At 50.9% G+C, this 26,687-nt stretch overlaps 1 protein-coding gene across 6 annotated transcripts; it reads right to left on the reverse strand.

The window, feature by feature from the left end:
* Positions 1 to 102: 102 nt before the first annotated feature.
* FBXO17 (F-box protein 17) lies at positions 103 to 26,552 on the reverse strand. Of its 6 annotated transcripts, XR_011498479.1 has the most exons (7): positions 25,909 to 26,396; positions 6,361 to 6,726; positions 5,554 to 5,665; positions 3,252 to 3,347; positions 2,346 to 2,481; positions 681 to 990; positions 103 to 368 (listed from the first exon to the last, which is right to left on the reverse strand). XR_011498479.1 is itself a non-coding variant. In XM_070498793.1 (6 exons), exons 2-6 carry the CDS (start codon positions 6,707 to 6,709, stop codon positions 847 to 849), a joined length of 837 nt encoding a protein of 278 aa, XP_070354894.1. In that variant the 5' UTR covers positions 6,710 to 6,726; positions 26,413 to 26,552; the 3' UTR covers positions 103 to 846. The 6 variants fall into 6 exon arrangements, 5 of the variants coding, with proteins under 5 accessions (XP_070354894.1, XP_070354891.1, XP_044616312.1 ...); XM_070498793.1 differs by lacking the exon at positions 25,909 to 26,396 and adding an exon at positions 26,413 to 26,552 and having other exon boundaries at positions 103 to 990; XM_070498790.1 differs by having other exon boundaries at positions 103 to 990.
* Positions 26,553 to 26,687: the final 135 nt, after the last annotated feature.

A 26,687-nucleotide genomic window follows, 5' to 3' on the forward strand; every position in this document is an offset into this window, starting at 1 on the left:
TCACACACCTCCTGAAGTTCTCACTAGTGGGATCTTCCCACCAGGCCTTGCAGGATCAGAGCTGGGCTAGAAAGAACACCAATGACAGACAAAAATCCCCCCTCACTTCACACCGAGCACCAGTTTTATTGAGCTAGTTTGCTGGCTGAGCTGAGCGGGGTAGGGAGCGGGAGCTCCCCTCTGGGCACGCCCTGCTCCTGGAGGACGGGGTGTGGAGCAGCGGAGTGTGCTGCCCTGAGGCGGGGCAGGGGTTGGGGTCCTCGGCCTCAGGAATTCTGAAGGGAACAGCTCCAGCCTGGCCTAACAGGGTATGCTGATGGGCAGTGCTGGTGGAGGTTGCAGGGGCCCCACAGCTGAATCCGAGACTCCTGGAAACAACAGAAAGGGATCCTTTGATGTCCCTGGTGGTCCCCTTAAGGGCAGACTGACAGATTCACCTCTGCTCCCTGCCAGCCATCAGCTTACCCCAAAAACACGCCGACAGGAGCCACTGGCCCAGATTGTCGGCAGCTTCCTCCCCCATTAGAAATCCTGGTTTGGCCTTTGATTTGGCTCCGTCTACCCACTGACAGCCCCACGTGGGTAAACAGTTTGCAGGCAAAGGAACCGCCTCCGAGGTACCCTCCGCCCCCCACCGGGGGAGCCGTGAGCAGCCTGGCTGCATCCCTGGCTTTGCGTACAATGTGTGGGCCCCGTGCTGAAGCAGCAGCAAGTGGTGTTCCCTGGAGGCCACGTGGGAGCCCGCTGTCCACGGATGTCCTCGGGCTCCCGGCTGCCAGCCACCCTGGGTGGAAGACGGTGTCTGGCGGAGGGCAGTGCTTCCCGCAAGGCACGCAGGCCGGTGCGCTAGGACAGGCGGATCCTGACCCGCACGCTGGAGTGGGTCACCAGGGCGCCGTAGTGTCCCACCCAGGAACGCGTGTCCCTCCCGTACTGCTCAAAGGACACGTAGCGGATGCCCTTGCCGAAGTTGGTGAAGACATGGGAGACCTGCAAGGGGAGGAGAGCAAGAGGGTCAGGTCTGTGCTCCTCCACCGGCTTGCAGATACTCCCCCCCGGAACGGGTGCCAGGCCTGTCCTGGTGCTGGGGAGACGGCGGTGAAGAAGGCAGCGAAAGAGCCCGCCCTGGTGAAACTGACCATCTCGTGGGGGACCAGGCACTGGAGACGGATGGAAAGGGACAGAGGGAATTCGGCAGGAGGGCGGGGTCGTAAAGTGAGGTGACATTTGAGCAGAGACCTGAAGGAGAGGAAAGAGCCATGGGGGAATCTGGAGGAGAGTGTTCCGGACAGGAACAGTCAGTGCAAAGACCCTGAGGTGGCAGCCTGCTGGGAGCAGAGCACGGGGAGAAGTAAGAGATGAGGTCAGGGAGCTAACGGGCAGATCCTGGGGGTTCTTGTGGGCCAGGGAAGGACTTCGGCGTCTGGCTTTTCCATCTTTTGCAACTTTTTTATTGAGATAAAACTCACCTAACATGAAATGCACCATTTTAAACAGTACAATTTAGAGGTTTTTAGTCTATGCACAGCGTTATGCAACTATCACCACTGTCTAATTCTGGAACATTTCCATCACCCCAGGGAAAAACGCTGAATCCGTTAGCCACCATCCCTCACTCCTCCCTCCCTGTCGGCCCCTGGCAGCCACTCCCTGCCTGGCTCTGCCTGTCCTGGACGTTTCACATAAACGCCGTCCTACACTCTGGCCCTTGGCCCGGCCTCCCACACCTAGCAGGTTTCCCGGGTCCCTCCGTGTGGCAGGGTGGGTCCAGACTCGCCTCCTTTCCACCAGTGCCTGGTGGGACTCTGAGATGGAGCCATGGAGGGTCACAACCAGGGGAGACGTGTGACCTGACTCCCTTTTCAAGGGGATCTTTCTGGATGCTGTGTCTGCATGGTGGGGGGTCAGGGAGGAGATGAGGAGTGGAAATGAGACCACTGAAGGGTTGTTTCGATAACTGGGGTGCAGTGATCGTGATGGCTAATGCTCGGGAGCCAGCCTGGGCTTGGGTCAGGCCCTGCACGCTTCTGTGCCACTCTGGGCCAGGCCTGTGCCTCAGTTTCCTCAACTCTAGAAGGGGCACAGTGTGAGGACTTGGGTTCCCCGCTGCATTCCCAGCACGTACAGCAGTGCCCAGTACACGGTAGGTGCTCAATAAATGTATGCAGATCAAAGAGGCTGGTGTGCTAATGAAATGAGTTGATGCACAGCGCCTGGGCTGTGGTAAGGGCTCAGAGATGGTTGGCGGTTCTGGATGAGAGCTGAGGGCCGCCCCTGAGCAGAGTGAGAGGTGGGGTGCACCCCTGGGCGGGTCGGGGGCAGTCTGGAAGGCGCTCTGGACCCACCTGCCGGCAGCCTGGCTCCGTCCACTGAAGGACAGGGTTGGGCGAGGCCGAGAACTTGACCACTTCGTTCTCGTACACGTCCAGGAGGCGGACCCGCAGCCGGTAGACGCAGCCGCAGTTCTCTCGGGCGCCCCACCTGCCGGGGGGCGGGGGGACGGTGAGCCTGGACGCCCCCCACCACACTCCCCCGTCTCTAGGGTGGGGAGGGAGGCTGAGGGCTGGGCCTCCCTGCGCCTGGACGAGGGTCGCATCCCCCGACGGCGCAGATGGGGAGGTCTGGCTGGGGAATCTGGAGGAGGAGCCTGGGCATAGGAATCTGGACGCTGTGGGGAGGAGCCAGAGTCCCAGGGAAGAACCTGGATTTTCGGCGGGGCAGCAGGAGCTTGAAGGAAGAGCCCGAATGCTTTGGGGAGCAGCGGGGTGCTCTGGAGAGGAGGGGGCTTGTGCTTGGCCCGCAGACTCTGAAGCCGGCCAGCGCCCCCATCCCAATTCTGCCGCTCAGTTCTCAGGACACGGGGATCCCTTCCCTTCTGAGGCCGTGGGTGTCCACAAGCCCTCAGGGTCAGTCTAAGTTGCCGACTATGGGGGTGGAGTGGGTGAGAGAGGCTTGTCTGTTTCAGACCAAGCGATGCCAGTCAACGGCTCCCATGTCAGCGACCTGGGGACTGCTGGGAAGAGGGGGTGGGGCGACGAGTGCAGAGTGAGGGGTCTGGGCTCCCCAAGGCTCCGCCCCTCCCTGGCTCTGCACCTCTGAGAGCATCGCTTCCCCTCTCGAAGCCTCAATATGAAGGGGCAGAGTAATGGGCCAGCCCATGGGGTTGATGGCGGCGGGAAACGAGCGCCTCCCGCAGAACCGCTGCCAGCACCACAGTGGGTGCTGGGGGCAGGTCGCCAATCTTCACTCACCAGTCGGCCACACAGATCTCGATCTGGGCGCTGTCCAGCAGCTCCTGCCACACCCCCTCCATGACCAAGTCCACAAGCTGTCTCTTGAAGCACCATCTGCGAAGTGGAGACCATGGGGGAGCAGGGGCAGACAGTCACAGCCTAGAAATCACCTCCTCCAAGAACTCCCTCCCCCCAACCCTATCTTCGGCAGCCCCTCAGGGTTTGCTCTACCAGCTAAGATGGATGATGGGCTGGGCAACCCTGTTGGCCTCTGCGATCCCCTCCACCATTCTCCCAGCTGCTCTGGGCTCCAGGAGGCTGACCGCTATGCAAGCCTACCCCTGATATTTGTGGGGACCGGGACATGGGTACCAATGGAGGCCCACATTGAACGGGGCATTCTGGGCCTTCTGAGAGTGTGGGGGCCCGGCTGTGGGGCTGTAGTGCCTGCAGAGATGGTCTCCCTTCTCCTCCCTTCCTGTTGGGTCAGCAGTGGGAAGCTCCAGCAGAAGATGGAAGGGAGAGAAGAGAGTAAAATCAGGGTATTTACCCTCCCGGCTCCCTCCCAAGGGATCACTGTGGACTGCTGTGTGCCTCAGGGAAAGGGCACAGCTCCGACGTGGCCTCTCCTCAGAGCCTTCTCTGTCTCACATTTCAGTAACTTCCCCGTGTCGGGTCTAGGGGTGGCGATGAGCTTCCCCAATGTTACTAGCCCGGGCTCCTGCAGTACCGCCTGTGGTCTGCCTACACCTTTGAACACTGTCCTCCCCCCAGTTTGAATGTGCCATAGTAATAGAAATAGTGCAGTACTGGCAGAAGAAGTGATAAACTGGCCAGTGGAACGGAACCCAGTGCTCAGGGACAGACCTAGGTATGCAGAGGAACTTGACAAATGATAGAGGCGGCACCGCCAGTCCATGGGCGAATGGATGGATTCTTTAGACGATGCTGTGGCGAAAACTGGCTCAATCTGTGGAGGGGGGAAAACTGGACCTTTCCTAACACCACATTCAAAGGTGGATTAAAGATCTAAATGTGAAAGGTAAAACTATGAGGTTACTAGAAGAAGGTATAAGAGAATTTTGTTAGGCTATAAGCGTGGGGAAGGGTTTTTTAAACAAAATTTCAAAAACAAATTCTAGAGCGAAAAAAGAGAGAGGTGAATTTGATCATATGAAAATAACAACAAAGAACACCACGGACACAGTTAATCCAGATGGAGAGTGGGAGATTTCCACAGTGTTCAGGATGGACGCGGGACTGACAGGTAGACTCTACAAGGAATTCCTGTATATCAACAAGAATAAAACATCAACCCTAATAGGAAATATGAACAGGCACTTTACAAAAGAGGGAATCCAAAAAGCTAACAAGCATATGAAGAGATGCTTGATTATTAGGAAATCGAAACATGCAAATTAAAACAGCGATGAGATATCACTTCACCCCTAATATACTGGCAACTACTAGAAAGCTGGATAATGCCACAAGAGAATGGTTGACTATGGGGGGAGAGACAAGGAAAATGGTTGTGGGGTATGAGGGTAGAGAGAATCAATAAATCAAACGGTTCTGATGGCTTCATAGCATTTATCACAATCAGCAGCTCTGGAGCCAGAACCCAGATTCCCTGGGTTCAAATCTCAGCTCCACCATTTACTAGACGTTGGTTAGCCTCTGTGCCTCAGTTTCTTACTATAAAGTGCAGATAATAACAGTCTCTACCTCACAGGGTTGTTGCCAGGATTAAGAGCTCTATGCAAAGCATCTGGCATAGAGTAAGTCCTGTTTTTTTTTTTTTTTAAGATTTCATTTTTTTTCCTTTTTCTCCCCAAAGCCCCCCAGTACATAGTTGTATATTCTTCGTTGTGGGTCCTTCTAGTTGTGGCATGTGGGACGCCGCCTCAGCATGGTTTGATGAGCACTGCCATGTCCGCGCCCAGGATTCGAACCAACGAAACACTGGGCCGCCTGCAGTGGAGTACGCGAACTTAACCACTCGGCCACAGGGCCAGCCCCAAGTCCTGTTGTTTTTGCTGTTATTTTACTGGTTATGTGTGTAATGTCTTCCCCCACCCTACAATTAAAATGTAGATGAAAAAAGAGCAGGTTCCTGATGTTGCCGCATTTTCCTTGTGTCTCTGGCATATAAAACAGTGCCTGGTACCTAGCAGGTCCCCAACAAATATTCGTTGATTGACTGCCTGAATAAATGAGTGAGGGAAGGAGAGGATGAAGGTGGGTGAGGGTGAGGAGGATGATGGGGTTGGGTCCCCCTCCCTCCTCGGAGCCCTTGCCCCAGGGATCAAGGGCCACTCACTCGAAAGAAGTCACGAAACAGGTCTGGGAAGGCGCCCCCGGCACCCGTGTGAGGTTCTTTTCCACGGCCCAGCCGTTCCCGCCGTGCTCCACCTCCCAGCCTCTAAAGCCCTCTGTGGGATACAATAGGGTTGAACACAAGGGATTCGCCCGCCAGCTAGCCCGCAGAGCCCGCCACCACCCAATTAGCCCCGCCCATCAGCTTCTCCCAGCAGCCTGCATTCCTGGTCCCACCCCACCACCCCGTCACCCAGCCCTGCCCATCCTCTCAGCTACCCCTCGGCCCCACTCGGTCCCATCCCCTGTTCCACCTCTCTTCAGCCTCTCAATTTACTGGGTTTCAATCCCGGCCCGCCCGCGGCTCCTTCTACCCAGACCCCATCCTCTCCCACCACGGCACCCCCGGCTCCTCCCTTGGCCCCGCCCACTCCTCAGTTCCCGTCCCCAAGGCCTCTCAATACATCGCATATTTCCATGCAAGCTCCGCCCCCTCCAGCACCCAATCGGCTTCTCCCTAGCCTTCCCCTTGGCTCCTCCCTCTTTAGCCACGCCCACCGAAACCCACTGTCCCAGCACGGGGCCATTCCAGCCGCGGCCCCGCCCCCTGGCTCCGCCCGCTGGGTCTCGCCCATCCATTTGGTCTCCCTCCACTGCCCACAGCCCCCGGCTCCTCCCACCCAGTCCGTCTCTTCCCCAGCCCCTGAGGGGCCTCGCCCACCCACTTTCCCAGGAGCATCTTTCCTGGACCACGCCCCCCGGCTCCCGGCCCTGGCCCCGCCCCCTCCCAGGCCCCGCCCCCGGTACCCACGCTCTCCGCAGGAGTTGAAGATGAGGTTGCGGCCGAGGGGCGCGCGCAGGCAGTAGCGCGCCAGGGCGCAGAGCGGGAACTCCTCCTCGTCCTCGCCGTGGGGCGGGCAGCGCTGGGCCGCCGCGTACAGGGCGCGGCCCTCGGCGCTGCGGTCGCGGGCCAGCTGCAGCAGCCACACGGTGGGCCCGTCCACCACGTCGCGCCACGCGCGGCACACCGGGCGGCAGCGCAGCACTAACGCGCGCGGCGGCACGTGGCTCAGCACCTGCACGAGCAGCTCCGGGGGCAGCGCGTCCAAGGCTAGCGGCGGGTCCGCGGGCAGCCGCCGCCGCGAGGGCCGCGCGCCCATCGCCGGCCGCCGGAGGCCTGCAGGGCGAGAGGGGTGGGCGGGTCAGGGTCATCTGGCCTCCCTCCACCGCTCCTCCCTGGACGCAAGCCCGCTGCGGCTGGACTGTGACCCCACCAGGTACGTGGGCCACCCGGGACTGACAGCGGCCGCGAAAACCAGGCACCTAGTTCCGGCCACCTGGCTCCGGAGGGCGATCGATCGGCTTCTCCCCAACTTTCCCCCTGGAGCAACAACCCCCTGGCCTGACCAAGACCCCCACCGGGACTGCTAACCATGGCTCCCATCCCTGGCCGGCGCACTCGTGTCAGGCTAAGCACTTTATAGATGACCATAAGCATACTGAAGACCCCCGAGAAAAACCCAGCGGGGAGGAAACCATTGTCACCTCAGCCCCCAACCTGTCCCAGCTCCTCAGGCCTTTGGAATTCATGACCTGTCTTCAGCAAAATCTATTTCCTCAATCTCTTGACTAGGACATTCTTGTCACCTTCTTGCTCTAATCAGAACCCAGCTGTCCTGTGGCCCTTCCAAGTGGGGAAATCTCCCTGCTCCTTGGTGCTGCTTCCAGACCCTTCTCCCTCCATCCTCCCCGAGCTCCCCAGCTATGAATCTCATCATCAGAGCAGATCGTTGACTACCCCACGGGGGGCATCATCCGCTGACCCAGATCACTACTTTTCACTTCTCCAGGCTCACTGTCGACATTCTTAGTCATTTCACATCCAGGTAGATGATCCTTCCTTCTGTCTCCTGCCCCCTCTCACCCTTTCCTGACCTGCTCTCCTCTCTGTCCCCCCCTCCCATGGTCACACCTAGACCTTGTCTCAATAACGACAGCATCTTCAGAGCCTCAATCTCAGGCATCTCTCCACCCGTCTCCTCCTCTCTTTCCAGCTCTCTCCCCGCAATGCCCTAGACCCCCACTGTCCTTCCAGCCCACTGGGGTCTGCCACCCTGTGTCTCTCCCTCCTTTTCAGGCCCCTCATCCCCTCACATCCTCATTTCTTCCTTATGCAGCTTAACTTCCTTGGTTTCTTTGCATACCACATCACCTCCTCTGGCTTCCTCCTACACAAGACCCTGGTTAAATCCAGCCCCCCGTCTACCATGTGCCTCTCCCACGCAGTTTAAAGCTGCTGAAGGACAACGCACAGCTTCACTGGCTGGTCTCCCTTCGAGTTTATGAACTTGACCCTCGAGTGTGCCCCTAATGCTGCCCAGCCATCAGGTTTACATTTTTCTTAGGCCCTCGCTCTTCCTCTCTGTAGATAACCATTTCACATCAGATCAGGAGTAAACACCCAAGTCAGGTCCTGGCCCTCCCTGCCCAGAGCCCTCGTCTGGCTCCATGTCATTCAGGGGAAAGGCCAAGTCTTCACCGTGGCCCACAAGACCCCTCACAATCTGCCCCCATCGCCTCCCTGCCCTCATCTCCCCCTCACTCACTCTGCCCCAGCCACAGCGGCCTCCACACCTCAGGGCCTTTGCACAGGCTGTTTCCTCCACCTGGATCCAGAGGATTTCTTTGCCCGCCTCCGTGCTTCCTTCAAGTCTTTGCTCGAATGTCAGCCTCTCCACGAGACCTTCCCTGGCCACCTGATTTACAACTTCTGGGCCTCACGACCAGCCCACATTGTAACCACCACGAGGGCAGAACTGTTGTTTCTTTCACATACTGCAAACCACAGTGTCCACAGTGGAGCCTGACATAGAATAATTGTGCGATAAAGAGATGTTAAATGAACGAATGAATCGTCACACCAGAAGCCCACTGCGCAGGTGAGGATGCGAGGCACAGTGAGGCGAAATCCCTTTATTTAACAAGAACTCAGCGATCAGCCCAAGATCTAGTGCAAAATTCATTGATTTCCCTGTTTGGGGCAGAACAGCCTCGTCCTGAAAGTCCGACACCTGGATCCAGCCGGCCCGGGTTCAAGTCCCAGCTAGGCCTCTTCCTAGTAATGTGACCAAGGGCAAGTCACTAATCTCTTTGTGCCTCAGTTTCCCCTTCTGAAAATGAGGATGTTAACAGTGGTTAATTCCTAGGGTTATTGTGAGGATGAAATGAGTTAATATTTGTAAAGCACTTAAAAAAAACTGCCAGTGTCTCACAAATAAAAATGATATTAATCTTAAACACTAAATTATTAGTTGCTCTTATGATTACACATCATAAAAAAATGACAAGCCACCATTTAGCTATATTTCATCTGGCAACATTTCTGGAGCCCTCATTTGGCCGCTGAGCTGAGCGTTTAAGCTGGACCATCTCCCTGAATCCCATCCTCTCAGTGTGATGGCCAAAACCATCCTTGGAGGTGGGCCCGGGTTAACAGCCTTCAGCCAGCTAACGCTTGTCATGTTGTCTAAAGCCAGTGGGTGCCCGGTTCCTGTCAGCTGTTGTTATTTTTAAACAAATCGATGAAGGTCTTGTTAAGAAATCAGGCTCTTTCGGGCAAGCGGTCTGTGGACATGGCTCACAGCCCGACACCCCTTGGCCCCGACGACTGAGTGACCGACATCGTGGAGACCGGCTTTAGAGACTAGAGTGTGCTTTGCCCCCGCAGTTGTTAGTTGCGTTAATAATTAGCAGCAATTTACAAGCAAGTGCACCAGTTGCCTGGCATGGACGGGACACTCACCAGAGTGTAGCGGGTGGGCCCTCTTTGGGAATGCGGAGATGGGGGACCTCTGGAGCTGGGGGGGCCCCTCACACAAGGAGGGCAGCCAGACTTCACTGAGGAGCAAGGACCTTCAAGCGACGTACCTCCTGAGCCCTGGGGATAGAAAACGCTTGTTTAGGATGCTCTACTGAGGGCCCCAAGGCACCTCATAGCTGCCAGGTCCACACGGCTGAGTGCCGACTGCTGGCTGGCTCATGTGGGCCCTGCTGCCGGGGCATTCAGGAGCATGTGCATGTTTAGGGGGGAGGTTTTTACTGGTTGTCACAGTGACTGGGGGATGCTACTGGTATTGTTTCCAGGGACCCATGATACTATGGCAGAGCATGTCTTCCCAAATGGCTATACAACGTACCCTACCTGACACGCTCTTCCAGGGCTGGACCCCTCTCCATTAAGAAGTGAGTCCAGGGGCCGGCCCGGTGGCCGAGTGGTTAAGTTCACGCATTCCGCTATGGCGGCCCAGGGTTTCGCTGGTTCGGATCCTGGGCGCGGACACGGCACCACTCATCGAGCCACGTTGAGGCGGCATCCCACATGCCACAACTAGAAGGACCCACAACTAAAAATATACAACTATGTACTGGGGGGCTTTGGGGATAAAAAGCAGAAAGAAACCAAAAAAGAAGATTGCAACAGTTGGTACCTCAGGTGCCAATCTTTAAAAAAAAAAAGAAGTGAGTCCACACCCCTCCCCTGGACATGGGCAGGCCTCTGCGACTGCTTCAACTTTCAGAACAGCGCAGAAGTGACATTGCTAAGGGGTTTCCGAGGCTGGGTCGTCACAGAGGAGATGCTGTCAGGATGCGCACCTTGGGAGCCCTGAGTCCAGGGGTGTGCTGCTCAGTGTTCAGCAACTGGCTGTCTGGGGAAAAAGGACAAGAGTCTGGGTTTGTAGCATTTGCTGATTTCCTTGGTGTAAGTACACCCACTGGGGCTGATGGCGAGTTCTCACGGTGAAGACCCTGCCCTGTGGGGCTGGAGAGTTGCCCACAGTCCGCTCTCGCCAGCCGCCGCTGCAAGCTGGTGCAGCATCCCGCTGCCTGGACCCTCGCTTCAGGCTGGCTGCCCTGAAGTCATCATTCTGGAAAGCCCGCGTGGGGACAGAGGGCGATGCCTGGGGAGCCCCAGATGTCTGAGTGTCCACATCCCAGGTGCTAACATGGGACTGAATCAGCCTTCAGACGACCCAGCCGCCGTGTGTCGCTGTCTGAGGGCACCTGCCCGAGAGCCCCTAAGAACCGCTTAGCTGAGCCGGGTCAATATCCCCAGAGCCATAAAAAATAACGAGAAAAGAATGGGCATTGTTTTAAGTCACTGCGGTTTTTTTTGTTTTTTTTTTTAAGATTTTTATTTTTTCCTTTTTCTCCCCAAAGCCCCCCGGTTTACATAGAATACATAGTTGTGTATTCTTCGTTGTGGGTTCTTCTAGTTGTGGCATGTGGGACACTGCCTCAGCGTGGTCTAATGAGCAGTGCCATGTCCGCGCCCAGGATTCGAACTGACGAAACACTGGGCCGCCTGCAGCGGAGCGCGCGAACTTAACCACTCGGCCACGGGGCCAGCCCCATAAGTCACTGCGTTTTGAGCGGTCTATTGTGCAGCTACATGTGACGATGCTCAGAGACCTGCATTTCATGGCATGGGTACCACTTCAAAGAGCTATCCTGCCCCGGATGTCAAAGAGCCCCAAGGTATCTATCCAAAGAACTTGAAGTCAGCAATCCCAAAAGTCCTATGCACCCCACTGTTTATTGCAGCACTGTTTACAATAGCCAAGACGTGGAAGCAACCTAAGTGTCCAGCAACAGACGAATGGATAAAGAAGATGTGGTACATATATACAATGGAATACTACTCAGCTGCAAAACAGAACAAAATCATTCCATTTGCAATAACATGGATGGATCTTGAGAGAATTATGTTAAGTGAAATAAGCCAGCGAGAGAAGGACAATTTGTGTATGACTCCACTCATATGAGGAATTTAAAATTATGGACTAAGAACAGTTTAGTGGATACCAGGGGAAAGGTGGGGTGGGGGGTGGGCACAAAGGGTGAAGTGGTGCACCTGCAACATGACTGACAAACATTAATGTACAACTGAAATTTCACAAGATTGTAACCTATCAATAACTCAATAAAAAAAAAAGAAATAGTTTTAAAAAAAAGTAAAAAAAAAAAAAAAGAGCCCCAAGAAGAAAGAACGGGTGCCCGATGCAGACCGATCTGGGTTCAAATCCTGATTCTGCCTATTTCCTATCTGTGTGATTTGGGGCAAAAAATAATTATCTCCACCGAGCCTAGTAAATGTAATGCAGGAAGAGCATGCTTTTCTGTTTGTTTTTAACAGCATGGTATTAAATATATTCATAATGTCATGCCACCATCGCCACCATCCATCTCCAGAACTCTTCTCCTCTTGTAAAACAATAATGCCCGGGGCCGGCTCAGTGGCGCAGTGGTTAAGTGTGCGCACGTTCTGCTACTTGGTGGCCCAGGGTTCGCCAGTTTGGATCCCGAGTGACAACATGGCACCGCTTGTCAAGCCATGCTGTGGTGGGCGTCCCAGATATAAAGTAGAGGAAGATGGGCATGGATGTTAGCTCAGGGCCAGTCTTCCTCAGCAAAAAAAGGAGGATTGGCAGCAGTTAGCTCACGGCTAATCTTTCTCAAAAAAAAAATAAATAAATAAAACAATAATTCCCCATCACTCCTTCCCTCCTCCCTCCAGGAACCACCACACTACTTTCTGTCTCTAAGATTTTGACTACTCTGAGTCCTGAGATGAGGAATCATACAGTATTCATCTTTTTGTGACTAGCCTATTTCATTTCTCATCATGTCCCTTGAGGTCCATCCATGTTGGAGCATGTGTCAGAAGCTCCTTCTTGTTTAGGGCTGAATAATATTCCATTGTATGGAGAGCTCACATTTCGCTTGTCCACTCATCTGCAGATGGACACAGGGTGCTTCCACGTTTTAGCTATTCTGACTACTGGTATTTTTAGTGGTGTGATATCTTTATTTGATTTTATTTAAAAATCTGGAATCTTTTGTACCCTTAGCTTGTGATCAATGACTCAATGATTCGTTTCATGATGAATCTATGTCCTGAACACCAACAAAACATTCTCTGCCAAGACAATTTCAGGCAGCACTACAATTTCACACCGGGCAGAGGTATACTCATTTAGAAAACGTGTTTTTTTCTGTTTCTCAATCTGAGGGCTGGCTATATATGTGCATTCATTTGTAAAAATTCATCAGACTGTACAGTTTGAGCGCTTTTTAGAAAAGGTTTCCTAAAAACAACAATAAAAACAGAGATGGTAAGGAACAAAAAGATAACCAAAAGCTCTCCCCAAAGTTATCAAACAAAAGCTAGGACTGCTATAAATGAAGGAACCCATGGAAACTACGGAGAGTTGGTTCTCTCTCTCCTCAGCAGTTCCTCGAATTGTGTCGGGCTAGAGACCTTTTGTTTTTTGCTTTTTCTCCCCAAATCCCCCCAGTACATAGTTGTATATTCCTCGTTGTGGGTCCTTCTAGTTGTGGCATGTGGGGCGCTGCCTCAGCATGACCTGACGATCAGTGCCATGTCCGCGCTCAGGATCTGAACCGGCGAAACCCTTGGCCGCCGAAGCGGAGCGTGCGAACTTAACCACTCAGCCACGGGGTTGGCCCCTAGAGACCTTTTTATAGTGACTGGAAAATTTTGCACAAAAATACTGCCATGGGACAGCCCCATGGCGTAGTGGTTAAGTCCAGCATGCTCTGCTTCGGCAGCCTGGGTTCATGGGTTCAGATCCTAGACACAGACTTACATAGCTCATCAGCCATGCTATGGTGGTGACTCACATACAAGATAGAGGAAGTGGGTACAGATGTTAGCTCAGGGCCAATCTTCCTCACCAAAAAAAAAAGAGAGAGAGAGAGAGCTGGGGGCTCCTGAGGCATTCCTCTGTCTCCACGTGGTCTCTCCAGCTGAGCATCCTTTTCCCAGAATCTACACTCAAAACGTCAAATAATATAATTTCATTTTCAAGGCTCCTGATTCACTAAACTGTGTTCATTTTATACAGTCATTTTTACTTTATTAATTTTATTCCTTAATTTTTGTTAATTTTACCTTTATTATTTTAGCAGTTTTATTTCAATTGATTTTGAAATTATTTTAATCAATTTTATCAGCTAATAACAGATTATAATGACTTACGCGTAACCCTTATGCATTTATAAATGTATGTTTTTACTGGCTGTGATATTTAGACAGTTTTGTCCTTGAAATGTCATTTTACCAACTTTTTATTTTATTTTATGAATTTGGAAGACTGACTGAACTGTTACTATGAATAGTAATATTTCAGTATCAGCCTAAATACACGGGTAATGTTAGCATCTCCCCTCCTTAGGAGTCAGCGAATATTCACTGTATAATTACTTCAACTTTTCTGTATGCTTGGACACTGTCATAAGACAATCATGGGGGGAGAAGAGACCCAAATGCCCCCCAGCAGGATAGGTGGTGGCTGGAGCTCCCACTATGGAGGCGATGATCTGGGTTCGAATCCTGGGCAGGCCATCTCTTAGGTGTCCTGCTGACCTCTGAGCCTTGGTTTTCTTGCCTGTAATTTGGGGATAACTCTTGCTCTGCCTCAAAGGGTCGCTGTGAGCAGTGAAGGACAAATGTCCCTAAGCCATGCCCAGGACTCAAGCAACAAGACCCAATGGTAATAAAACAAGGGGTAGGATTTTGCTCTCAGGGTAAGTGGATCATCTGAAAGGATGGGAGGCCCTCTGTGGATTCACCTTGGGGAGGGGGGAAAAGGAGAGAGGAGTGGGCGCATGCGTACCTCATCACCCCCGTAAACTCAGCCACTGCCCACAGCACCCACGTTGACCTTGAACCCCTCAGGGAGAGTAAGAGAGCAGGCCACCGAGCCAGTGCCAGAAACTATCCCGACACCACCCCATAGAGAGACAGTCACCAGGGTAAGCTGGGGGATCTCGGTGGTGGGATTCAGGCTGCCGTTCTGCTGTGTGTGCACGTGTGCATTTCTTTGCATTTATAATTGCACGTGAGCCCTGTTTCCAAGATTGGGTACGTTTAAAAAAAACTACCTTTATTTATTTATTTTTTTGCTGAGGAAGATTGGCCCTGAGCTAACATCTGTTGCCAATCGTCCTCTATTTTGTATGTGAACCACCACCTTAGCATGCCTGCTGATAGTGGTGTGGGTCTGTGCCCGGGGAACCGAACCCAGGCTGCCAAAGCGGAGCCTGCCGAATTTAACCAGTAGACCACCAGGGCTGGCCTGCCAAAAAATTACCTTTATTGATGTATAATTCACATCCAATAAAATTCACATATTTCAAGTGTACAATTTTAAACAACTCTACACAACCACGTAACCATCACCACAGCCAAGACAGGGAACATTTCCGTTTACCCCCTCCCAGACAACCCCCACCTCCACCCCAAGGCAGCCACTAATCTGCTTTCCGCCACAATAAGTTCGAGTTTTCTTTTTCAGATTTTGTATCAATGGAGCCATACAGCGTGCCAGTTATCAGTTTACTGCCTTCCAGCTCCAAGCGGCGAAATACGAGTTTGGCCCTTTAAATCTTTTTCCTTCGCCCGCTGACATGATACGTTTTTCCAGTAGAAGGAGCCAGAGAGTCGCTGCCGGTGGGACAGGCTTTGCCTCCAGCTTCCAGACCTGCTCCCTGGAAGGCGGGCAGCTTCTGGGGCAGCTCGGGCAGCGGGCACGCCTCTCCAGGGTCTGGCAGCCAGCGGCATGCCCTGGCCCCCCACGCCGCCATCCGTGGCTTCCTAGCAGGGCGCCCCTAGTGAGGCACGTCCTTGTGAATTGCTTTCCCCAGCATCCTAGAGGACGGACTTCTGGCAGTTTCCAGAGGGTGGATATCCAGCAAGTCCCACCGGTGCAGCCTCCCCAGGGACTCCCCTGCCGTCTAGTGAGCCTCGGCCAAGCATTCTGCAAGGAGCTCAGAGTCTCTGGGGGCTGTCATCTTTCTAGAGCTCTCTATCTTGGATCTTAGGAGTCATGGCTGCTCCTTATAGCTGCTATTTCTATGTTCTTTAGCATTCTCCTAATTTCTTAGTAGCTAATTGCTCTTACACGAATCCTCTGCTATAATGAATAATTCTGTATATTAAACATTCTCCCTTCAAACTACTGTGTGGCTCAGTGTCCTGGCTGGATGCTGACTGATACATATAGTGTGTGCTCCCTGTGTCTTCCTTCCTTCAGGATAACCTTTGCGTGATTCATATACATTGTTGCAGGTGTCGATCAGGAGTTCATTCCTTTTTATTGCTGCATAGTATTCCATTGAACAGGAAATCCACAATCTGTTTATCCGCTCACCATGGTGGACACTTGGGTTGTTTCCAGTTTGGGGTTACTAAGAATAAAGCCGCTATGAACATTCCTGTACACGTGTTTAAGTGGACGTATGTTTTCATTTCTCGTGGCTAAATGCCTGGGAGCGGGACTCTTGGATCATATGGTAAGTGTATATTACCAAGCGCATTTCACGTAACAAGAAAACACCCAGCGGTTTTTCAGCCTTATCGTGCCCTTTGCATTCCCATCAACAGTGTAGGCGAGCTGCAGTTGCCAGCACCTGCTGTGGTCAAGCTTTTTCGTTTTAGACAGGATGGCTTCCTTTTCAGGCCTCTGGGGGATTCCGCTGTATCTGACATTCTCCCTTATTAATTTTAACTTTTTGCTCTTGAATTGTAGTGCTGGGGTTGCTTCTAATCTGCAACAATTGGTTACATAAAAATCGTCAATGAGACAAGGTTAAAATTTTTTGCTCTTTAAAGTGGTTTGCATGTCCAAAGATTTGATGTGGGGCCAGACTGGTGGCATAGTTGTTAAGTTCGTGTGCTCCACTTCAGTGTCCCGGAGTTTGCAGGTTCAGATCCCAGGCCTGGACCTACACACTGCTCATCAAGCCATGCTGTGGTGGCATCCACATACCAAATAGAGGAAGACAGGCATAGCTGTTAGCTCAGGGCCAATCTTCCTCACCAATAAATAAATAAATAAATAAGATTCGGTGTGGCTTCTCCTTCGAGAAGGCAGACTGAGCTATTGATAATCAGGGCCGTACTAGCCTGTATGAGCCTTTGGGTAGATTTTTTTTAAAGGCAGCCATTCTGGGTGAATGCACCCCTGGGCCAGCACTGCCTGGTGGTCAGAGCAAGGGCTGGATCTGAGACCTCACTTACATGGCTGCCTTTGGCTGGCCTCATAATAGTAACAGCTCATATGTGCATGGTCCTGTGCTAGATGCTCTCAAACCACTATCCCAGGAATTCCAAGTTCAAATGTCTACAGGAGACAGGCAGTACCCCAAAGGAGGCTAACTGGTGGGAGAACCAGGGAGTAGTGGGGACCCTGGCAAACCAGAGCACAGCTCAGCCTGAAGGCTGTGCCAGCACTCACTCTGGCTGACTGACTGCCAACTGGGTGGGTGGGGGGCCCAGTTTGGCCATATCTTCCAGTTTTTCAAAAGAACCTGGAAATCTCAGTTTTTATGCGAAATCACCCAATTTTCAAATGTTAGCAATGTGTTAATAGTAATAATAATAATAAATAGTAAAGCAAGTACAGGCCAGATGAGACAGATCTACAGACCCAGGAACCGACTTGGGGTGGCCATTTTGTGACTTCTGTGTTTTCCCACTTGATCTTCACACCATGAGGAAACTGAGGCCCAGAGAGGAGAAATGACTCACGTAAGGTCACACAGCAGTCAGAAGTGGAGTGGGGATTGGAATCTGGGCAGTCTGATCTTGCTCTCAACGGGCATTCTCTCTACGTACGGCAAAGAAGTTGAACAGCAAAGTCAACAGCAGGGAGATCATCAATGAAAAAGCCATGTTGATCTGTTTCTGAAATACAGAAAGCAGACAGAAGTGCAGGGGCTGGGACAGAACTCACAGTGGGAGCCATGGAGCCTCAAGGACCCCAGAGGCTCTGGAGCCAGAGGGTCCCAGGCTGGCGTAGGCGTGCAGGTCAGGACTGAGAGGGCAGAGTGAGGGCAGAGGTTAGTCCATCTTTGAAAAAACCGTGCCTATTGGCTCCCTGCTCATCTCCTTCCTCTTTCACGCTTTGCCACACAGATCTCAGGCTGCCCAACGCTCTCACACCAGAAACACAAGACAAGAATGGATGATTGTTCCCTAAACAAACTGCACGAAGCGTCTGGGAAGTGCCAGGCTGCCGGCGTTTCTGGGTGTAGCCCTCCCCATTCCAGCATCCAGGTCCCAGCAGAGACTGGCTTCCTCCGTGCTATCACCAGACAGAGGGCTCAGTCGGCCCTTCAACTCGACAAAGGCCAGTGGGAAAGAAGGACTATATTTGTAACAGCCCCAAACCTCATCCCAGTTACTTAAAAGAGTCCCCCAGCCCCTCGTTTGTTTGAAAATGTGACTGGACAAAAAGGATCAGCAGATACTTGAAGGAAACTGGGAACCTGAAAGAGAAGGAGAAGCTCCTCAGGCAGAACCAGAGCAAAGTGACCCCAGAGGAAACAGACGATTCAGATGCCAAAGGAAAAGAACAAAACCTAATTAGCACACTCAGGGCCAGCTTCAGGCTTCATGAACATGTGACTCGTGCATTCACACCTGGCCCCACACTTAGGAGGGCCCCATGCTTGTTTTAACGCTCTGTTGTTGCCAACTTGAAATTCGGAATCATTTTTGAGCAAGGAGCCCACATTTTCACATTGCCTTGGGCCCAGCAAATTATGTAGCTGGTCCTGGGTCCACTTAGATTTGAGAAGATATTGAAAACGAGACGAGAATAGGATACTATAAAAAGAAGAATGTCTTCAAGAAGAAAAGAAAAATCTAAGAAATAGATCAGACGAGTTAGAAACAGGAAAATGCTTCTCTCAAAAGGGAAAAATGAAAGCGATGAGAAACTGCAGGAAAAACAAAAAGCTGCTTAAGAAAGTTGTGGTCTGAATATGATAGACACTAAACTGGATCCATGTTGTGTCCATTTGACAAAGTGCAAGAGAAAGGAATCCATGTGACCTGGGGGCTAGGGGCATTCTCCTTAGAGAAGCCTGTTTATTGGTTTTCATGGGGAAAAGATTGCCTTTTTTTTTTTTTGAGGCATAACTGACACATAACATTGTATAAATGTAAGGTGTACAATGCGTTTTGATACTTATATACTGTCATGTGACGACAATTGTAGCATTAGCTAACACCGCTGTGAAAATTAATAAAGGAAACCTCAACTAACGTTGGAGTATGGAGGCCTACGGAGGGAGCTCTCACATCCTACCGCTCATGGTCAGTTTCCCTACACAGGAAGAGACGTACCTTGCATCTCCAACAGGAAGTTGTCTCCATCTGACTACCCTGGCAGGAGGAAGGAAGATTTTCTCCTTGCCCAGCAACAAGCCCAGCCAATGGAAAATGCCGCCGCTCAACCAATGAGAAGCCACTGTCACTCTGAACTCTTACTTTCCTCCAATGAACTTTTCTTAAAGACATTTCATTTTTTTTTGAGGAAGATTAGTCCTGAGCTAACATCTGCTGCCAATCCTCCTCTTTCTGCTGAGGAAGACTGGCCCTGAACTAACATCCGTGCCCATCTTCCTCTACTTTATATGTGGGACACCTCCCACAGCATGGCTTGCGAAGCAGTGCCATGTCCACACCAGGGATCCTAACCAGTGAACCCCCAGCTGCCCAAGCGGAATCTGGGAACTTAACTGCTGCGCCACCGGGCCGGGCCCCAAAACCTTCCATTTTGTTTAACTCCCCAGAGTATCTCTCTGCTTGCCAGAAGAGATACTGTCTGATTCATGAATCATTTCATAAAACCAATTAGATTTTCAAATTTACTCAGTTGAATTTTGTTTTTCAACACATCTATCACGTCACATAATTATAATTTCTTTTTTGTGATGAGAACGTTTAAAGATCTGATCTCCTAGCATGAAGACTGTCTTTTTAACAAATGGTGCTGGGAAATCTACATGCAAAAAAGATGAATTTAGGCCTTTACCTCACACCATACACAAATAGCAACTTCAAATGAATCATAGACCTAAAAGTAAGAGTTAAACCTGTAAAATTTTTAGAAGAAAACAAGAGAAAAATCTTGTGATCCTGGGTTAGGCAAAGATTTCTTATATATAACACCAAAAGTATGATTCATAAATGAAAAGAATGGATTAATTACGCATCAAAGTTTGGAACTTTTGCACTTCAAAAGGCATCATTAAGAAAATGAAAAGACAAGCTATAGATTGGCAGAAAATATTTTCAAATCATACATCTGATAAAGGACTGGTATCCAGAATATATAACGAACACTTAAAATCAATAATAAGACAAACCAATTTTAAAAATTGGACAAAGGATTTGAATAGAGATTTCACTAAAAAATATATGCAAATGACTGATAAGCACAAGAAAAGATGCTCGACATCGTTAGTCATTAAGGAAGTACAAATTAAAATCATGATGAGACGCCACTTCATGCCCACTAGAATGGCTATTGTTCAAAGGATCGGAGAGGATGCAGAGAAACTAGAAACTTCTCATTGCTGGTGGGAATGTGAAAAACAGCCACTTTGGAAAACAGGCAGTTTCTTTAAAAGTTGAACATTTAAAAAAAAAACAACTTAAACTTGCCACAAAATCCAGCAATTCTAGTACTGGATTATCTACCCAAGAGAAATGAAAACATATGTCCACATAAAGACTTGATTGCGAATCTTCATAGCAGCATTATATATTTGGAAAAAATCCTAATGTCCATCAATGGATCTTCAGCGGCCATCCGGTGAACAGAGCAACAAAATGTGGTCTGTCCATACGAGGGGATACTGCTCAGCAATAAGAGGAATGAAGTACTGTACATGTTACATCGTGAGTGAACCCCAAAACAGAATGCTAAGTGAAAGAAGCCAGACACAAAAGAGCTCCTATTGTAGGATGTATTTATATGGAATGTCCAGAAAAGACATATCTAAAGATACAGAAAGATGAGTAGTTGCCTGGGCTGGGCATGGGAAGAGGGAGTGAGCACAAATAGGCACAAGAGATATTTTTGGAGGTGATGGAAATGCTCTAAACTGTGGTGATGGCCACAGAACTCTGTAAATTCCCCAAAATCTCAGAATAGGGCTGAATTTCATGGTATGTCAATTACACGTTGATTGCTGTCAAAAACCCCTTCAAACTTTACAGTTAAAGCAGGCAAGACTGAAGCATGTTACTTATGGCAACAGAACAGACTTGACAGTGGGAAAATACACGGATGACTGACAAAGGATGGGAAATGAAAGGTGGGGGAGGGGGTCCAGGATGCTCAGCTCACCCACCTCTTAGCACGGGAATCAAAAGTTGCCAGAAGAAAAAATAGAAGTGATGCATGAAATTTAAACTTAGAAAGGCTAATAAGAAATAATCCCCAGGGGGCCAGCCCCGTGGCCAAGTGGATGGGTTTGTGCGTTTCGCTTCGGCGGCCCAGGGTTTCACCAGTTTGGGTCCTGGGCGCGGACATGGCACCACTCATCAAGCCACGCTGAGGTGGCGGCCCACGTGCCACAACTAGAAGGACCCACAACTAAAAAAAAATACACAACTATGTACTTGGGGTGGGGGCTTTGGGTAGAAAAAGGAAAAATAAAAAATGTTAAAAAAAAATACCCAAACAGTACAATTATTAAAAAACGCTGGGGCAGTAAAGCAGAGGAATACACAGTTGGCCAAATACCATCTTTCATAGCAGACAGTAGTAGGTGATTCTGGATTTCTATCTATATCTCTGTCATTTCATTGACATCACCCTCTCAGTTACCCAACTGCCCTCTAGGCCACAGTGTGAGAGACGGGGGAGGCGAAGTTACCTTGGCTGTTTGGTATATTCTAATTTAAATGTAATGAATATCATGTGTAATAAAGATATGCTTTTTTAAAAAAAAAAATAATAAACCAATCAACCAGTGCAATGTCACCATAATTTACCTAAAATGCTATCAATGAGGGACCAGCCTGGTGGCATAGTGGTTAAGTTCGTGTGCTCCGCTTCAGCGGCCCAGGATTTGCAGGTTTGGATCCCAGGTGTGGATCTACACACCACTCATCAAGCCACGCTGTGGTGGCGTCCCACGTATAAAATAGAGGAAGACCGGCGACAGATATTAGCTCAGGGTCGATCTTCCTCTCAAAAAAAAAAAAAAAAAGAAAAAGGAAAAAAATGCTATTAGTGAGAACTCACATACACTCCTGGTGGCAGGATAAGTGGGTATAACCACTTTAGAAACTAGTTGGCATTTTTTGCTGAAGTTGAAAATGTGCCTCCTCCAGGACCCAGCAATTCGACCCTAGAGCCAGGAAACTCATACTAGAATATTCCTGAGAGCATTGTTCCTCACAGCTTCAGCCTGAAAATGACCCAGATGCCCATCCACTGTAGGATGTGTAAATAAAGGTAGTCACAGAATGGAATACTATGTAGCAATAAAAAGGAGTTAACTATAAGTACCCACTGCAGACTGAATGAACCTCAAAAGCATAATTTTGAGTGAAAGATGCTGGACAGAAGTCACCCGAAGTGTGGTTCCAGGACAACCAGACAGCCTGGGACAAGCCTGGCTACACCTGTGGTCCCGAGGTAGTTAGGGTAATTATTAATAGTGACTTCTATTGCTTCCAAAATTTCCTGGTTTGGATGATAAATTACTCACACCAATGGTTCTATTCTTAGCAAGTTCGCACACGGGCTAAACTAATCAATATTGTTTACGGATGCGCGCATAGGTACTAAAACCACATGAAGGGGGCTGGCCCCGTGGCCGAGTGGTTAAGTTCGCGCGCTCCGCTGCAGGCGGCCCAGTGTTTCGTTGGTTCGAATCCTGGGCGCGGACATGACACTGCTCATCAAGCCACGCTGAGGCAGCGTCCCACATGCCACAACTAGAAGGACCCACAACGAAGAATATACAACTATGTACTGGGGGGCTTTGGGGAGAAAAAGGAAAAAAAATAAAATCTTAAAAAAAAAAAAAAAACCACATGAAGAAAAGCAGAGCAGAGAAGTGAATAGCATGAAAGTGAGGACGGTGGCTCCTAGAGGAAAGGAGAGAGCTTCAACCAGAAGGAGCACACAGGGAAGCATCTGGGAGCTGGCGATATTCTCGCTGTTGACCTGGGTGCCAGTTACATGGGTAAATTTATAATTATTTGTTAACGGTACATATGTTTTATGTACTTTTCTGTATGGATGGTATATTTCACAATTAAAAATAAATGATGCCATCAATGAACACCATGCTTATTTAAGTCAAAGAACGCAATTGTCTAATTGCATCTTAGTGCAAGAAATAATTCACATTTGTCGAGTGCTTTCTTTGTGGGGCACTCTGGGAAATTCTTTCCGTGCATCCTCTCGCTCCCAGGAGGCAGCGGTGACATTTCTGGGCGAGAGGGCATCACAGGGCTAGCAAGGGACACTGGTTTGGGGAATTACTGGTGACAGCCTGAAGTCCCAACTTTAACTTTTTCATGACTGGGCAAAAAGGCTTTCCTTCTGAGTATGAGATTTCTCCTCTGAAAATGGGATATGTCGGGTCCACATCCCCTCACCATAATCCCCAAGCCCACAAGCTCTGAAAACTGAAAGTCTTTCTCAGACCCAGGTGGTGTCAGAGCTGACTTGACTGGCATGAGGTTTTGTTTATTCCCCTGGGAATGAACAGGCATTTCACTGAAGAAATATCAGTACTTCGGAGCGCACGATGCTCCCCAGCCTCGCCGGGGGTCTCATGTAACGTACAGGATGCATTCCATAGGACTTGCCTAATATTCATTCATAGTCTGGATTCCCAAACGCATTTGGCCTCAAAAGTTTTGGATAAGACACTGAGGATTTCTAATAACTCCCGCCTCTCATGGAGGTGGGAAAATTAAAAGGTCAAGCCTGGCCCTCAACAAATGTTGGTTGTTGTGACTGTGATTAACAGTGAAGGTGGGCGAAGGGACTGGAGTCTGTCTGCATCTCCACACGGCGGAGTCACGCGGCCACTGAACCCACAACCAGAGGAACGTGGGCTGAGGGGAGAAGAGGTCAGAAAGTAAGGGACGAAACACGGCAGAAAACCACACTGACGGCGAAGTCAGGGCCACGTGCTGAATTTTAAGAAGAAAATGCTAAGTTCAAAATCTATCTCTACAAAAAAGAGAGGGAAGGACCCAACAGGGTCATGGCGTTAACAGCGGTTATTCCCAGGGGAGGAGTCTGTCCTGGTTAAGAAACATCCTTCACAAAATACTAACGGCTGCTGTTAACTGAGAACTGACTCAGCTCTAGGTACGTGGGGATGCTTCACAAAACCCCACAGGAGCCCCACAGACAACCCCATGAGGCAGGCGCTGTTTTTCAGCTGGGGAAACTGAGGCTTGGAGGAGGGCAGTGACGAACCCAAGGTCACCAGCCAAGTCAGTGGCAGAGCTGGGATTTGAACCTCGGTGTGGAAGATGCCAGCGTCTGTGCCACTGTGCACATCTTCATCTCTTTGCTAGTTTCTCAATTGTCTGACTTTATTTTCCCCATAAAAATTTCATCATAGGGCCACCCAGTGGCGTATTGGTTAACTGCGCATGTTCTGCGTCGGTGGCCTGGGGTTCACCAGTTCAGATCCCAGGTGCGGACATGGCACCGCTTGGCAAGCCATGCTGTGGTAGGCGTCCCACATATAAAGTAGAGGAAGATGGGCATGGATGTTAGCTCAGGGCCAGTCTTCCTCAGCAAAAAGAGGAGGATTGGCAGCAGATGTTAGCTCAGGGCTAATCTTCCTCAAAAAATAAAAAATTTCATCATAAAGTTGAAAGAATAGTAAAACGAACATCTCTGTATGTTCCACATTTTGCCATATTTGCTTTCTCTCTATTTTCATGAATTCTTAAATATTTCGACATGGGGCTGGCCCAGTGGCGTAGTGATTAACGTCACATGCTCCAATTCAGAGCCCAGAGTTCACACATTCGCATCCCAGGCGTGGACCTATGCCATGCTGTGGTGGCATCCCACATATAAAGTCAAGGAAGATGGGCACAGATGTTAGCTCAGCAACAATCTTCCTCAAGTCCCAAAAGAGGGAGACTGGCAACAGATGTTAGCTCAGGGCCAATCTTCCTCACCAAAAAAAAAACTTCAACTTGCATCTCCTAAGAAAGAATCAGAGCACTTTTTAGGTCTTCACAACCACTTACCACCAAGAGAAGTCCATTCTGCCCTCTCATACCCAGCCCGTGAACAATTTTCCTCATTGTCCCAGAAAAGTCTTCTGCAGCTGTTTGTTCCTGACAAGCTCGGGGGCTTGCACACTGCTGTGGGTGGTCACGGTTCCCCAATTTAATCTAAAACACTGCCCTGCCTTTTCCATTTTCTTAGATTATAATACTTTTATCATAGAAAAAAAATAAGGCACTCTCATTTCTATTTGATTTGTGAGCCACGTGTATAACCTGATTGGGTTAAACAATAAAAATCAGTATTTAAATAAACAGCCAACAGGGAAACTGACAGGAATGCTGTGATCATTAGGAAAGCTGTCGCCATCTATTTTTAGCAAGAGATTAAATGTGTAAAAGCTGATAAACCAAGAGATAACCATCCAAGAATCTGCTTTAAAGATGTGGAAGTAACTACCAGAGGAATCAAAAGCAGAAAAGATTTAAAACGATGCGCCACAGACCACAAGTTACTTTTTACCATTTCTGAAAAGTAACTTAATTTCCAAACGTTTTCATTGGCCGTGGGGCTGGCGGCTGCGGTTTAAAGGATCCGTTATTTTTCCTGTAAAGCTTTGTCTTTCCTATTTGTCCTTTGTTCTTGTGCGTTCCCGGGACGTTTTTAAAAAGCTGTTATTATTTATTCTAAAAGTGTGTTTGCAATAGTGCGATCTTCCCAAAGCGGGAGTGAACAGATGCTGTCTAAAGTTGAAGGAACAAGATACCCAGCGTTCAGAAATATTCCTGGACACTGCAAAAGTTGACTTAGAAGAACCAAATTTAAATTGGGAGGAGCTCAAAACACCCTGTGCCCAGTTGCTAAATCAAGCAACGGCGCCGGCGCCGGGAGACCGCGGATGGGCAGGGTCTGCGAAGGGGCGGCGGCCGGCAGGGACAATGGGCACAGCTGCTGGCGAACGGCCCGGCCCTTCGCCGGCTGCAGCGGACACGTGTCGGTCGCTGCGTTTGGAGGGACGGACTTAATGGTGGCCTCGCAGCGGGCGGAGCGGGACAGGTTTGCAAAGCAAAGCCCTCCCCGCAGGATCTGGGGCTCACTCTGGCCCGGGAGCCCAGGACCGGAGGCCCAGGAAAGGGCGCAGGGGCACAGGACGCCCGGGACCCGCCCCTCCGGGTAGGGTCTGGGGGCGGAAATCCTTCCTGGGACCCCCAGCGGCGAGTGGGGACCGGACGCGGGTCCCGACCTGTGCCGGCGCTCACCTGGTGGCCCGCTCGGAGGCGGCGGCAGGCAAAGATCCCCTTCCCCCCGCTGCTCCGGGAGGCGGGCGGGGGCTCCCCGGATCGGCCCCCCAGGGAGCCCCGGGGCGGGCGGTCCTCCCCCGGGGGTGCTGGCGGCCGCGGCGGCTCTGGATGCGGCCCGCCCTCCTCGGGCGGCTGTGCCGGCGGGCGGGACCCGGGAGCGCGGCGGGCGCCGGGCCGGGCCCAGCTGCCACGAGGCGGGCGGGGACCAGAGCCAGCCCCGCGCTCCCGGGTCTGGGGGCCCGCCCCTCGGGGAGCCTGCGCGGTCCCCACGTGGGGACCTGCGGCCCCGGCGCCCCGCGATCTGACACCTGGGTCCCCGGCGCCCAGCCCGCCGCCTCCTCTGGGGACGCCCCCGGTTCCCCCAGGACCCCCAGACCCGGGTTTCTTTCTCACCCCGGCCTCCCGCCTCCAGCCGCCTCCGCCATTCGCAACACCTCCCCACCATCTGTCCCCTGCTCTTACGTGGCTTAGCTGAGACTGTGACGCTGGGCCTGGTTTGAAACACTGGATCAGAGTTCCTCCCGCGGGGATCCTCTCTAACTTACATCGTGTCCCCAGAGCCTCGGAAACCCGGCCTGCTCCCACGCTGAGCCTCGCTACCCCGCTTACTTCTCTGCGGCCGCGACAACCTGTGCCCCCTGCTTTGGAAACCCGCCTCCCCCGCCTGTATGACACACAACTGGATTAACCCGAGGTTCAGGGCCAGCGAGGCCGAGGCCACCAGCTATTTGTCCCCT

The sequence above is a fragment of the Equus asinus genome, chromosome 26, assembly GCF_041296235.1.
Source record: "Equus asinus isolate D_3611 breed Donkey chromosome 26, EquAss-T2T_v2, whole genome shotgun sequence".
NCBI classification, from domain to species: domain Eukaryota; kingdom Metazoa; phylum Chordata; class Mammalia; order Perissodactyla; family Equidae; genus Equus; species Equus asinus.

Coding starts and splice junctions, on each gene's coding strand:
- FBXO17 (XM_070498790.1), bottom strand. CDS start 26,395: ATGGTGGGGAGGTGTTGCGAATGGCGGAGGCGGCTGGAGGCGGGAGGC. Junction 5,666..6,360: donor CTTCAACTCCTGCGGAGAGC/GTGGGTACCGGG, acceptor TGTATCCCACAG/AGGGCTTTAGAGGCTGGGAG. Junction 2,482..3,251: donor GAGATCTGTGTGGCCGACTG/GTGAGTGAAGAT, acceptor GCCCCCCGGCAG/GTGGGGCGCCCGAGAGAACT.